At 37.0% G+C, this 14,353-nt stretch overlaps 1 protein-coding gene across 1 annotated transcript in view; it reads left to right on the plus strand.

The window, feature by feature from the left end:
• Positions 1 to 8,369: 8,369 nt before the first annotated feature.
• KMO (kynurenine 3-monooxygenase) overlaps positions 8,370 to 14,353 on the plus strand; it is a 53,054-nt gene continuing 47,070 nt past the window's right edge. The window contains exon 1 of the mRNA XM_016192320.2: positions 8,370 to 8,530. Within this exon, the coding sequence (XP_016047806.1) occupies positions 8,414 to 8,530 (117 nt within the window). The 5' untranslated portion in view covers positions 8,370 to 8,413. The remainder of the gene's footprint in view (positions 8,531 to 14,353) is intronic.

The raw sequence follows: 14,353 nt of genomic DNA on the forward strand, positions 1-14,353 counted from the left end.
CATGCAGGTGAACTAAAAATATTGTCTGGGAAGATGGTGTCAGAGTTGAAAATAGGGCTAGAAAGCTGACTAGGAAGATTATGGCAGAGAGCAGCTTCCAAATATGAGGAAAATATATAAATACCATTAACTGTTTACCCCATCGAACTGAGGTAGGACCAATATATATTCATATTTGGCACAGGTGCCTGTGTGACCTCTGATACCCTGTCAGTCTGAGCTTGCAGTCCACAGTCACACTAGGAGCATTCTAGGCTGCACTTATTTCAGGACCAGTCTTCCTCAAGTGGAAGAGTATACTGATACAGCCTCCTTTCGGAGAGTGAAACAGTCCCTACCACTGTTGCTATACAACGAAGACAAAGTCCTAGAGAGGCCCACAAGAGTGCTTATGATGATGTTCCTAACGGTGATGATGAAGAGAAGGATCTATTATTAGAGGCTAGGCTCATCATATCTTTATGGAAATCTAAAGATTCCTTGACTAGATCCCCAGATGATGGGATGGCCTGGTACTGACCAAAAAGGCCATCATTAAAATGAACCAGTCTCTTGCCCTTATTCGGCTTTTGTAGTCCTTTCTTTATCTGATGAGCTTAGGCTTTTTCCCATTTGTTACATTATTTAGTGTCATTTGTATCCAAACTAGTTCTGGATTTATGGAGTCGGGCCTCAGTTTGGAGAGGAATAGACCTAGGGTTTAAGTGGGATCTAGGTTAACCTTAAGATTTACTGTGTTTTACTTGTTTGATGACTATAATAGAGGTCCTCGTAGGGGACAGTTGTTGAAACTTTAACTAAAAGGGGGCTTAGCTTTAGGACTTTGGCACGGAAAAGGATTTACAGTGGGGCACCAGGAACAGGTTTAAACAATATAAGGTTTTATTGGGGGTGAAATGGGTAAAAGACACAAAAAGTAATTATCATCAGGGTTTGAGTATGCTAGGTCCATAAAGTGTGTGTATAGTTATCAAAACTTTAGTCCCATAAGATAAACAATTATCAGCTGAGGTATAGGTTGCTTGTGGCTGTAAGTTTACTGAATCACACGTGTTCAGTTCCCAGGAGAAGTAGCCATGCCATGGTGGATACCTGGAGCACCTCCGTCGAGATGCTTCTGACAAGGAGAAGAAGCAGCAGCCAAAAGAGCCTGAGCTGCTTCAAGTCCTGTGCTTTTATACATTCCATTGTCTGTGTTCCTGCTTCAGGTGTCATTCATAAGCTAATAGTCCCAAACTCCTGTTGGGGTCACAACAGACTATATCCTTTATTTAATATATATACTTTTGCCATTATATCTCTTGGCCAATTACATACAATATTTTTTTCTAAATATTATCAAGGGAATGACATTAATGCCATTGCTGTCAGAAGAGACATGGGATATCTCTTACTTACTAATCGAGTAGCTAAAGTGATTGAGGGAAGTGAGGTAGAGGATCGCAGAGTGGTCTAGGCCTAAGTAGTAAATATGTGATTAGACACTTTACAGTGTCTTCTCTAGGTCTTTCTACTTGCTTGATGAGCTTATTAAGTCTAAGTATAATCACAGCAGACTATTGGGCACTTTTATTTTGAAGTATATAATTTCACCTAACTTATGCATACATGTGTACATGTACCCTGTCAATCTTAGACCAGGTAGATCAGAATCAACTGGTTCTGTCAGTATCTAAGATACAGGTATTTGTAAATAACATTAAATGATATAAATCATGGTGAGGTCGTGTACAGCACAGTAAATCCCAAATGTAGAATTTTCAAGGTACACCAAGCTCCCAAATAATTCTAATTATCCATTGCCTTCTTAAACTTGAAGACAGCAAGGAATCTTCCCCATTCTCTTTAAAATCCATATTTCTCCAAGTCCTAGAACCTCTGGGACTTTGCTTGTATTCACTGACACGTCTCTTGATTCCCTGCCCTATGATATTGCCTTGGCTGACCTCAACTAAATCAATGTAACCAGTGCCACCATGCACTGGACTATATCCAGAGACACCAAACCTGAGATGTCAACCTTCTAACTACAATAATCTGGTGAGACCTTTCCAAATGCATGGATGACCAAGTTTCATTTCAATTGGCATATTCCCTAACAAAGTTACAGACCATAGATATAGATCAGGGCCTAAGGGACAGGGGAAGTTTCTCTCTATTCTATCATATAAAAAATGGGGGGTGGGGTGGGGTGGGGTGGGGAGTGCATTGCTTTAAAAAGAAAAAACAGAGTCAGATATAATCTGAGATCTCTTGTGTACAGGATACCTCTGAGCTACCTCATGCACCCAATTTTGCTTTCTTTCTTTTTTCTTTCTTTTTTATTTAGTAAGTGATGGGGAAAAAAGGACAAAGGAAGAGATACTAGAGATATGACAGCACTGTCCCACCATTCATGGAGCTCTCTTGATGTTTCTCTGGAGTTTCCTTTTAGTGACAGGGCGCAAATACAGGCCTTCACACATGGCAAAGCAAGTACTCTACTGAGGAAACTGTCTCCCATTATCTCAGATAATTCTTTTTTTTCTCAGATAACTCTTAAAATAATTTGTCCCATTGTCGTTCAAATATAAATAATACAAAGTTGAAGATAAAACACTTGTTAAAGATACTATACATTGTAAGAAAAATCTTCAATTTCCAATTGTGAATAAAATATCTAGAAAAATGTTGCTACGAAACGGATGAAATACAACACATAGTATTAAAATGAATTTTAATTCATGTTAGAATAAATAAAAATATGAGCCCTAAAGAAAGAGACAGATATCTAGAGGTGGCTGTTACTCCAAAGAAAGGGGTAAATAAGAACTGAGACTGGTAAAACTCTGGAATGGAGGGAGTCAGGTGGTAGCACAGCAGGTTAAGCATAGGATTGTTGTAAGGATCCCTGTTCTAGCCTCCGGCTCCCCACCTGCAGGGAAGTCACTTCAGAAGTGGTGAAGCAGGTCTGCAGGTGTCTATCTTTCTCTTCCCCTCTCTGTCTTCCCCTCCTCTCTCCATTTCTCTCTGTCCTATCCAACAACAATGACATCAATAACAACTAAAACAATAAGGGGAACAAAAGGGAATAAATAAATATTAAAAAAACAACTCTGGAATGGAATACAAAAATTATAAAACAATTTTATAAACACCAAATTAAAGAAACTCAAAGTAATATATATAATAAGAAGCATGAGAAAAACAGAAAAAAAGATGTAGGAAAGTAAAAAGTATTAGAGAAAATTACATCCTTTAGAAAGACATAGAGGGTTGTATGCAAATAAATGTGTTATATATAAAAGTATTATATAATCTTTATGTAAATGTATTATATGTGACTAAATCTAAGAGTTGTTTTTTTTTATAAACTGTTCTTGTTTCACCATTTCTTGTTAGAACAACATCAATCCATTTCTTCCTCCCCTTTCAGACATGGTTGTCTCCTATTTCTAGAACTTGTTTCTGCATCTGTTTTACTGTGTATCACCTTTTAAAAGCTCCTTGTTTCTTTCTCTGCAGCACTTTTCTCAGTAATTCTTGCAAGGCAGGTCAGGTAACAGTAACCGCCTTTAGTTTTTGCCTAATAATGTTTTTATTGTTCCTTCATAGTTGAGTGATAATCTTGCAGGATAAAGTATATGTGGTTGGCATCCATTGTTTTTTTTTGTTGTTGTTATTTTTTTAATATTTTCATTTATTTTCCCTTTTGTTGCTCTTGATTATTTTTTTCATTATTGGGGAATTAATGTTTTACATTCAACAGTAAATACAATAGTTTGTACATGCATAGCATTCCTCAGTTTCCCATATAAAAATACAACCCCCACTAGGTCCTCTATCATCCTTCATGGATCTGTATTCTCCCCACCCACCCACCCCAGAGTCTTTTACTTTGGTGAGATATGCCAATTCCATTTCAGGTTCTACTTGTGTTTTCTTTTCTGATCTTGTTTTTCAACTTCTGCCTGAGAGGGAGATCATCCCATATTCATCCTTCTGTTTCTGACTTATTTAACTTAACATGAATTTTTCAAGGTCCATCCAAGATCGGCTAAAACAGTGAAGTCACCATTTTTTACAGCTGAGTAGTATTTCATTGTGTATATATACCACAACTTGCTCAGCCACTCATCTGTTGTTGGACACCTGGGTTGCTTCCAGGTTTTGGCTATTACAAATTGTGCTGCCAAGAACATATGTGTACACAGATCTTTTGGGATGGATGTGTTGGGTTCCTTAGGATATATCCCAAGAGAGGAATTACAGGATCATAGGGTAGGTCCATTTCTAGCCTTCTGAGAGTTCTCCAGACTGTTCTCCACAGAGGTTGGACCAATTAACATTCCCACCAGCAGTGTAAGAGGGTTCCTTTGACCCCACACCCTCTCCAGCATTTGCTGCTATTACCTTTTCTGATGTATGACATTCTCATAGGAGTGAAGTGGTGCCTCATTGTTGTCTTTATTTGCATTTCTCTGATAATCAGAGACTTGGAGCATTTTTTCATGTGTTTCTCGGCCTTTTGGATCTCTTCTGTGGTGAATATTCTGTCCAAGGCCTCCCCCCCATTTTTGGATGAGGTTATTTGTTGTCTTGTTGCTGAGTTTGGCAAGCTCTTTATATATGTTGGTTATTAAACTCTTGTCTGATGTATGGCATGTAAATATCTTCTCCCATTCTTTGGCGGGTCTCTTGGTTTGGGTAGTGGTTTCTTTTGCTGTGAAGAAGCTTTTTAATTTGATGTGGTCCCATAGGTTTATACTTGCCTTAGTCTTCTTTGTAATTGGATTCGTTTCACTGAAGATGTCTTTAAAATTTATGCAGAAAAGAGTTCTGCCAATATTTTATTCTAAGTATCTGATAGCTTCTGGTCTAATATCCAATTCCTTGATTCACTTGGAATTTACTTTTGTATTTGGTGAAATACGGTGATTCAGTTTCATTCTTCTGCATGTTTCAAACCATTGTTTCCAACACCATTTGTTGAAGAGACTCTGCTTTCCCCATTTAATAGTCTGGGCACTTTTGTCAAAGATTAGATGTCCATAGGTGTGGGGGAGCATCCATTGTTTTTAACATCTTGAATTTATCTCTTCACTTTGTCCTGGATTACATTATTTTTACAGAAAAATCTGATGCAAATCTGATGTTAATATCATTATAAGTCACTTTCTTCTTTCCCCTGTCAGTTTACAAAAAAAAAAAATTCTTTGTCCTTTGATAGTTTCACAATGGTGTGTCTCGGTGTAGGTCTGTTTGGATTTAGGAATTTGGAACTTATCTCTGCTTCCTGAATATCTACATCCTGATAATATCCCAGATTTGGAAATTTTTCTGAATTTATTTCTTTGAATATGGTTTCTGTTTCTTTCTTTCTCTTCTCTCCTTCTAAGACCCCCAACTACTCTGACATTTGCTTTCCTTGTGGAGTCTTCAGTCTCTGGAAAAATTGCTTCATTTTTCTTAAATGCTTTTCATCTTCCTTTGAAGTCAAAGAATGTTATTACTTTGTCTTCTGTTTCTGGTGTTCTCTCTTGCACATCAGTAAGCCAACCTCCTTGACTTGCCATTTGAGACTGAAATACATTCACTTTTCTTGTCTGCATGACCCCATTCACCAAGGTTTCTATTAGCATCTGGGACCCTTAGATTTTATGTGGTTTTGTTGTTGCCACAAGGCCACAATATTTAATTCCTTGGTTCTTCTATATGAGCCTCTAGGGTAATCCAAATACCAAAATAGTGGTTGTCTCTCAACAGAAGAAGTAAGTAGCCACAGGATAGGGTTACTTGAAGAATTACTATTCTCTGTATTCATTTTATGTCTTTTGAATTTCATAACATGTGACTATACTAGCCATATATAATATATAGTACTACATGCATAAATATATAGAGAGATATATATAGAGATATATACGTAGTAAAATTTAACAATTTTTAGTAATTTAAGTATGGACTTGTCCATCAGGGGTCACTGTTGAATAATGCTGCAATTCATTGCCTTTTATGTATTTAATTTTTTTATTTTCAAAAATACCAGGACTGTGTGCCTGCATGACTCCAGTGTTGCCAGAGATTTTTTTTTTTTAAGAGAAGGAGGGAGAGTAAATGGAAAAGGGAAAGAGAGAGGGGGAAGAAGACACAGTTGCAGTACTACTTCTGTACTCTTGAAGCTTCACCTACTTGCATAGGCAAGTAGGGACTAAGGGTTTGAACTTGGTAATGTGTGAGATCTACTGAGAGAGTCATCACCCAGAAGCTTTTCTTTCTTTCTCCCTTTCTTTCTTTCTTTCTTCCTTTCTTTCTTTCATTTTCTTTCCTTTAATCTCTCTTTCTTCTCTATATTATTTGATAGGACAGAAAGAGGTTGAGAGAGAAGAGGCAGAAATAGAGAGGGACAGAAAAAGATAGACCAGCTTCACTGCTCGTGGAGTGTCCTCCTTGTAGGTGGGAAGTGGGGTCCCAAACCTGGGTCCTTGTGCATTGTAACATGTGTGCTCATCCATGTGTGCCACTGCCCAGGACCACATTCTATTTCATAACCTTGAAAAACCTCAGGGGTCAAGTGGTGGCATACCTGGTTGAGTGCACGTGTTACAATGTGCAAGGACCTGGGTTCGAGCCCCCAGTCCTCACCTTTGGGGGGAAAGCTTTGCAGTGTTGCAGGTGTCTCTCTGTCTCTCTGCCTCTCTATCACCCCTTTCCCTCTCAATTTCTGACTGTCTCTATCCAATAAGTAAATAAAGATAATAAAACAAAATTTTTTTAAAGAAAAACCTATATAAGTTCTCTCTTCTCTAGAGGAAGTAAGAACACATTATCATTAACATGCTCACTTTATTTTACATTGCATCATGGTCCATAAAAATTTAATTCCAAATTTCCAAATATGAACAAAAAGAAACATACATACATACATATAAATATATGTACACATTTGCATATAATTAACATGGGGACACACCAAATTTTTGAGGTGGGTACAGTATAGAATTGTACCCCTATTTTATAACCTATAGTAAACCACTATTAAATCACACACAATTTTTTTTAAATAGTAGAATAATGTGAGTCTGTGGTCATACCACTCTGAACACGCCTGATCTCATCTAAAATGTCGTGGAAAAAAGTAGAGACATAATGCAAAACCAGTAATATGAGTTTATAAGAGGCATAATATATGTCGGGTGGTGGCACACCAGGTTGAGCGCACATGTTGCAATGCACAAGGACCCAGGTTCGAGCCCCCGGCCCCCTCCTGCAGGGGGAAAGCTTTGTGAGTGGCAAAGCAGGGTTGCAGGTGTCTTTCTGTCTCTTTCCCTCTCTGTCTCTCCCTTCCTCTCAATTTCTGACTGTCTCTATCCAATAAATAAATAAAGATAATAAGACAATTTTTTTAAAAAGAGGCATAATATAAACCATATAAACCATCTCCTCTAGTGGTAATGGATAGAGTAGATACTAAGGTGTCTAGCATTCAAACTCTTTCTCAGGAGAATATTAAAAGTAGAAACATTACCTGTTATAGACAGTCTTGAGTATGTTTCAGATAAAGTTCCTTTTTTATTTTATATATTATATTATTTTATTTTATTTTATTTATTTATTTTGGATAGAAGCCAAGAGAAATGGAGAGAGAGACACCTGCAGGCCAAGCACCTGGCTGAGCACACATGTTACAATGCTCAAGGACCTGGGTTCGAGCCCCTGGGAGGGGCTTTACTTGGTAAAGCAGTGTTGCAGCTCTCTCTCTCTCTCTCTCTCTCTCTCTCTCTTCCTTTCTATTTCCCCCTACCCTCTCTATTTCTGCCTGTCTCTATACAATTAACAAAAATAATTTAAAAAAAGAAAGTGAGACACCTGCAGCATAACTTCTCCACTCATGGAGCTTTCATCCTGCAGATGGGAACCAGGAGCTTGAACCTGAGTCCTTGTGCATTGTAATGTGTCCTCAACTGGATGTGCCACCACCTGGCCCTTTTTTAATTCTTCTTTTTTATAAGATGAAATTCCCAACAGATTATAGTCACAAGAACAATTCATAGATCACTTGTGAAACTATGCCATCTTACACTATAGGAGAAGTAGAAGGTGCTGTGGATCTTCAGAAAAGGGAAGTGTCACTCATGGTTAACCATGGACGAAAATGAAACTAAGAATTTATGTAGAAAAAGAAGAAAAGTCGTAAGACTGCTTAAAAAAAAATCTGTGTCTTACACATAAAAGAGTCTTCATTTGACTGCATTATTTCCTTCAAATTTTGGTTACTCCATTGAATTCCCTTTTGTCTTAAAGCTGAGCTGATTGTACTTTGGACTACTAATGGGTTAAATGTTATCCTCTAAGTTCAAGGGAAATTAGCTCTGCTCAAACACCACTGCTTGTTTGTTGTAAACTCTGGGTGGTATAAAGCCTGGAGAAACCCATGTGTATGAGCAGTTTCCTCAGTGGCAAGAGCTTCAAGGATACTAAAAGCATTTCCACAATTATGGATTCATCTGACATCCAAAGGCACAAAGTAGCAGTCATTGGTGGTGGCCTGGTAAGAGTTGATTTGGATATCTTATTCTTGTTTAGTTATATGTATTATTCATTATTACTCTTGATGATTCCTGTTTATAGAGATTATTCATTTCTTGTGAAAACTGGTTTTGATATTTAAATATGCCAGTTTAGATTGTAAGATTGGTTTGAATTTCCTCTTTGCTAAGAAATTAATTATTTTCATTCATTTCATAGGTATCCCTTTTCCCTTGATAACTGGCTTAGCATTTCTAAAAATAAAACAAGACAGAAAATAACATGTGTGTTCAACCAGGTAGACCACCACCCAGCCTCCTCAAAACAGAAAATAAAGCAACGTGAATTTGATCTATCCCAAACTGTTTTAAAAGAGTACTAGTCTAAGTAATCATTTTAATGAAAAAATTTCCCCTAATTTGGTTAATAACTCAGATTAATCTGTTTAATAAAGGACTAAAAGGGGTCAAGAAGCATGGCATTAAAGCATTCAACATTGTGATACAGGGTGCTCCCTAGTTATTTTAGTTTTATGAAAAAAATATGTATATAACAATACATGTAGCATATATAGTATATAATATAAATATAGATACTGTAATATATTGGGAATAATGTATACTCAGTCCCCTAATTTATTTGACTGGTCCCATGACACATATAAGGAAGTAGAGCCTGACATTAATGAACTTATTATTCTGTATTTTGAAAAAGGAGACAAAATACCATTTAATATTAAACTTCATTTATTTATTTATGTGTATATTTATTTATTTGATAAAGAGAGAAATAAAAAGGACCAGAGTATCTGGCATATATGATGCCAGGGATTGAATTTGGGAGCTGGTAAGAGGAACATGTAGGGGCTAATAAGTGTGTACACTTACACACTTATTAGCTATCCTTTACTTTAATTATAACTGCACTAAAGTTAGCTCTGTTGAATGTGGGGCTGCATCAGGTAAGCTGTACTTTCCCTCCTTTCCACAGACTTTTATTTTGGAATGCAAATGCCCTCCTTAGTTAAAGTTTAATACCTTTTTTTCACCTTTGCTCCAAGCATTTGCAGGCTTTTAACTCAGAGGTATTCATTCATTTACTCAAGAAAAATGTATTAAGCATTTCAGTATGCTATATACTTGTATGAACTGCATATGGCAGCATATTTTATGCTACACTTGTATTTATATAAACAATGCATTCTTTTTCTCCTTCCTTTTTCTCATTTCCCAAATACTATGACTATTCACTAATATTTCTGGTTTTACATGATAAAGAATGCTACCACGTGCTTTGTTGCACAAGACATATGCTTCCAAGTCTCTTCTATCCGTACTTCACATATAGTGACAATTCAGTGTATTCAGCTCAACCTTATTAATGTCTGCTGTGTACCATATTATTTCAGGTACTAAGGATACCTGAAAGCATACCTGAAGCATAAGGATACCTGAAGCATTCCAGAGAGGAAAAGACAATGAAGTTGAAGACAAATAAATAGTTTCAGGAAGAGAGAATCACGCTGAAAGAAATACAGATGGGACCGGTGTTATAGAGAGTATCTCAGGGGGTATCTGTCTAGAATGTGGTCAAGCCTCTCTGAGAAGATATTATAATAAGAGACTTAGATAACAAGAAGGTAACAACTATGTGAAGGGCTACAGGAAGGAGAGAATTTTAGGAAGACAGGATAGCAAGAAAAGAAACCTTGATGTGATAATGACCTGAAAACATACAAAGAATAGACAAGAAAGACAGGAGGGATAATCTGGAGGACAGTGGAAAGCCACTGCAGGATTTTAAGTAGGAAAGTTAAGTTGTGATTTTTAAGACAATTGTTAGGAGATTGTCGAGTTTGTCTAGGACTTGGATTAGGAGTGATGTCTCTTTAACTGTATCTTTAAAATCCTAAAGGGCCATAATAATTATGTGGTTGAAGATATGATCTTAGTAGACATACAAGTGTGGTTGTCATCAATGGATTTTTCTGAGTAACACTTGAATGATGTAGTATATAACTACCTCATTATCCTGGAAAAATAAAGCATAAATTAATATGCAGTTAATTAATACCTATTCAATGTCTTAAGATATCTTTCAACTAGTGTACAAGTTAATATTTACAAATGTATGCCAGTTGCTGGAACTGTACCTGACATTAATGAATTTCTTATTGCATTTTTGAAAGAGGAGACAAAACACCATTTAACATTAAACTTTGCTTATCTATCTATATCTGTTTATGTATTTATTTTATAAAGAGAGAAAGAAAAAGGACTAGAGTATCACTCTGGCATACATGATGCCAAGGGTTGAATTAGGGATTGCATGTCTGACAGTCCAGTGCTTTATCCACTTTGCCACCTCCTGAACTGCATGAATTTATTATCTGGTTAGTATTTGGTGGATGAAAAAGTAGGAGGCATGAAAAACTCCTCTTTGGTATTAAAAAAAAAAGAAGAAAGTTTCATAATGGATGAAAATTTGAATATTGCATACAATAAGAAAAAAATACATTGATTTCAAGACTAAATTCAACATTCAAGCATTCACTATTAAATTCAGTACACGAAGAACAGAATTATTATCTTGCCCATCTTTTGCTTTGTATGTGTTCCTTAATCTATCCCTTTCACTTCCTCCCTGTAGGTCCTATCTTTGGATCTTTCACTGCCTAACACATTGAAAGCTCTCCTTGATCCATTGTAAAAGTAGTGTAACAGACCTGAGAATCTTAAAAATATAGTGAACTTGGGGTCAGGTGGTAGCACACGGGGTTAAGCGCACATAGTATAAAAATAAAGTGAACTTTCTGTATTTTTTCCATTGGAAGCCTTACCTAGTGAAAATCCATCTAAAATTTGTCCTTACTCTAGTGTACTCATCATATCATCATAACCAATTGATGTCTGTGCTTTAAAGACTTGTCAAGTTAAAGAGGTCAGAAAAAAAAAATCAATAGATTCAGAAAGATATTCTTACAGAGGAGTTAGTGGCCATGAACTAGAATAGTCAATAGACTAGTGGTTATAAACTGAAGAAACTGGAAGCCATGACCATAAGCTAGTTGAAAAAGATTTTACAATAGTGTTTAAGAACCATTAATCTGAATACTTAGAAAAATCACTGTGTGGATTGAGAAATCATCTCCCTTGTATGAAACTGCTACTGCTAGATTCTGTTACAGATTACCTTCAGGGAGTTTAAAGATTAAGCTGTAAAGACTTCTTCCTGAAAATGTCCACAGGGCTTTATCCCTATCATATGTGACACTATCAAACACATGAAATTAATTTCTGTGCATTAATTTGTTTGCAGAGCAAAGTGGGGATCATGCATTTAGAAGCTGGACAATTAAAAGTCAAATTTTTATCAGATAGTATCACAGGAATGTAGCCTGCTGAAGGACTATTTGAAAATGATTTTCTTTTCAGACTGGAAGGAATTCTATAGATACAACTTTTTTTTTATGACAGTATGTTTTATTTTAGTAAGTGGTTAAGAATGCCACTGTTTTGTAGTATGTGCTTTTTAATTAGGGAGATTAGTGGTATTAGTTGTTGGTATTAGTGGTATGCAGTTGTTGGTATATGTGCAAAATTTCTATAGCAGCACAATTTGTAATAGCCAAAACCTAGAAGCAACCTTAGGTGTCCAACAACAGATGAAATGGAATACTACTCAGCTATTAAGAATGATGGAGATTGGGTGGTGGGAATTGTGTGGAGTTGTACCCCTCTTACCTTATGTTTTTGTTCATTAATCCTTTCTTAAATAAAAAATTTTAAAAAAAAAGAATGATGATGGATTCTTCATCTTCACCTCATCTTGAATGAAGTTGGTAGGAATCATGTTACGTGAGATAATTCAGAAAGAGGATGAATGTGGAAATGGAGAAATAAAACAACTTTCTAATTGTAGTAAGTGGTGGTAGGGTGGGGCTGACACAAGCTGCCTTACTTTAGGTTAGAATAAAATGTCCCTTTTCTTTACAAGGAAAGACAAAATTGGGGGTGAGTGGTTGAGCACACGTTACAATGTGCAAGGACCTGGATTAAAGCCCCCAGACCCCACCTGCAGGGGGAAAGCTTTACAAGTGGTGAAGCAGGGCTACAGCTGTCTCTCTGTCTCTTTCCCCTCCAACAATTCTTAGCACCAGAGTTCCATAGATCCTCCCCTCCATTAGGAGTTTCCCTATTCTTTATATCTTTGAGAGTATGGAACAAAGGTCTTTATGGGGAGCAGAAAGTAGGAGGTCTGACTTCTGTAATTGCTTCTCTGCTGGACGTGGGTGTTGACAGGTCGATCCATACCCCTAGCTTGTTTCTGTCTTTTCCTGGTGGGGTAGGGCTCTGAGGAGGTGGGGTTCCAGAACATACTGGTGATATCCTCTTCCCAGGGAAGTCAGGTTGGCATCATGGTAGCAACTTAGTTATGGAAAAAGTATTAAGATATAAAGCAGAACATTGTTTTAAAGTAATTAAGAACCTAAAGGTAAAGTATAGCAGATGAAAATTGGGGTCTTCATGTTGGAAAGAGCTAGGAAGTCTATTTTAAGTATATCCAAAAGGGCCCATGACTTTACTAATTTTTGCCTAACAGCTAACATGCAGGTGGGCTGAATGTATTGTCTGGAAAGATGGTGTCAGAGTTGGAAAAAAGACTAGAAAGTTGGATCAGGACAGAGAGAATATCCCAAATATAGTAAAAGTATATATAAATTATTAACTGTAAATTCCATTGATCTGACCTAGGGCCCATGTCTATTCATATTTAGCACAGGAGCCTGTGTAGCCTCTGCATCCCTGTAGGTCTCAGCTTGCATTCATTGGTGTTAGCTAGGAACATTCTAGGCTGCACTCATTTCAGGACCTTGAGTGGCAGAATATGCTGACCCAGCTTCCCTTCAGAGAATGGGGCAGTTTCTACCATTGTTGTTCTACATTGAGAGCAATGTCCTGTAGAGGCCCACAAGAGGGTTTATGATGTTATTCTTGATGGAGATGACCTCTGCTCTACTTGAAAATCCATTTGATGCACATATAGTTTCTCCTGATATCCCCCTCAACTCTCTTGTTTTATCTTAATCTTAGTTCTTTTTGCCTTTTAATTTAACTTTTTCTTTTAACCAGAGCGCTGCTCAGCTCTGGTTTATGTTGGTGTTGGGGATTAAACCTGGGACCTCAGTCTTTTCTATATAACTATCATGCTATCATGCTATCTCTCCAGTCTATTTTATTTTATGATTTCTTCTACCCTGTCTACCAGCTCCTGGCTTTGATCTTTAGTTTCTGTGTTTTTGTGGGTGTTCCCCTCTACCATATGTATTTTTTACTGTACTTTTCATCTTTCAGACTTCTGTCATTACTTCATTCATACTTTCTCTAACCTTTTTGAAGTTCTTTTCTGTTGGTTATCTCATTTCAGTAATCATTCTGTTGGTAGTATTTTTTATTTATTTTATTTATTTATTCCCTTTTTTTGCCCTTGTTGTTTTATTGTTGTAGTTATTATTGTTGTCATCGTTGTTGGATAAGACAGAGAGAAATGGAGAGAGGAGGGGGAAGACAGAGGGGAGAGAAAGACATCTGCAGACCTGCTTCACCACTTGTGAAGCAACTCCCCTGTATGTGGGGAGCCAGGGCTCGAACAGGGATTGTTACATCGGTCCTTGTGCTTTGTGCCACCTGTGCTTAACCTGCTGTGCTACAGCCCAACTCCCGAGGAAGGTAAATATTAAGAAAAAACACAGTGAGGAAATTAGTCCTGAAGGAATACTGAACAATTTTCAGATGTATAAAGGAGGAAAGGCTAGTTAAGAGAAGGGAATAAGTTATCCAAAAGT

This window comes from Erinaceus europaeus, chromosome 6 (assembly GCF_950295315.1).
Source record: "Erinaceus europaeus chromosome 6, mEriEur2.1, whole genome shotgun sequence".
Classification (NCBI taxonomy): Eukaryota; Metazoa; Chordata; class Mammalia; order Eulipotyphla; family Erinaceidae; genus Erinaceus; species Erinaceus europaeus.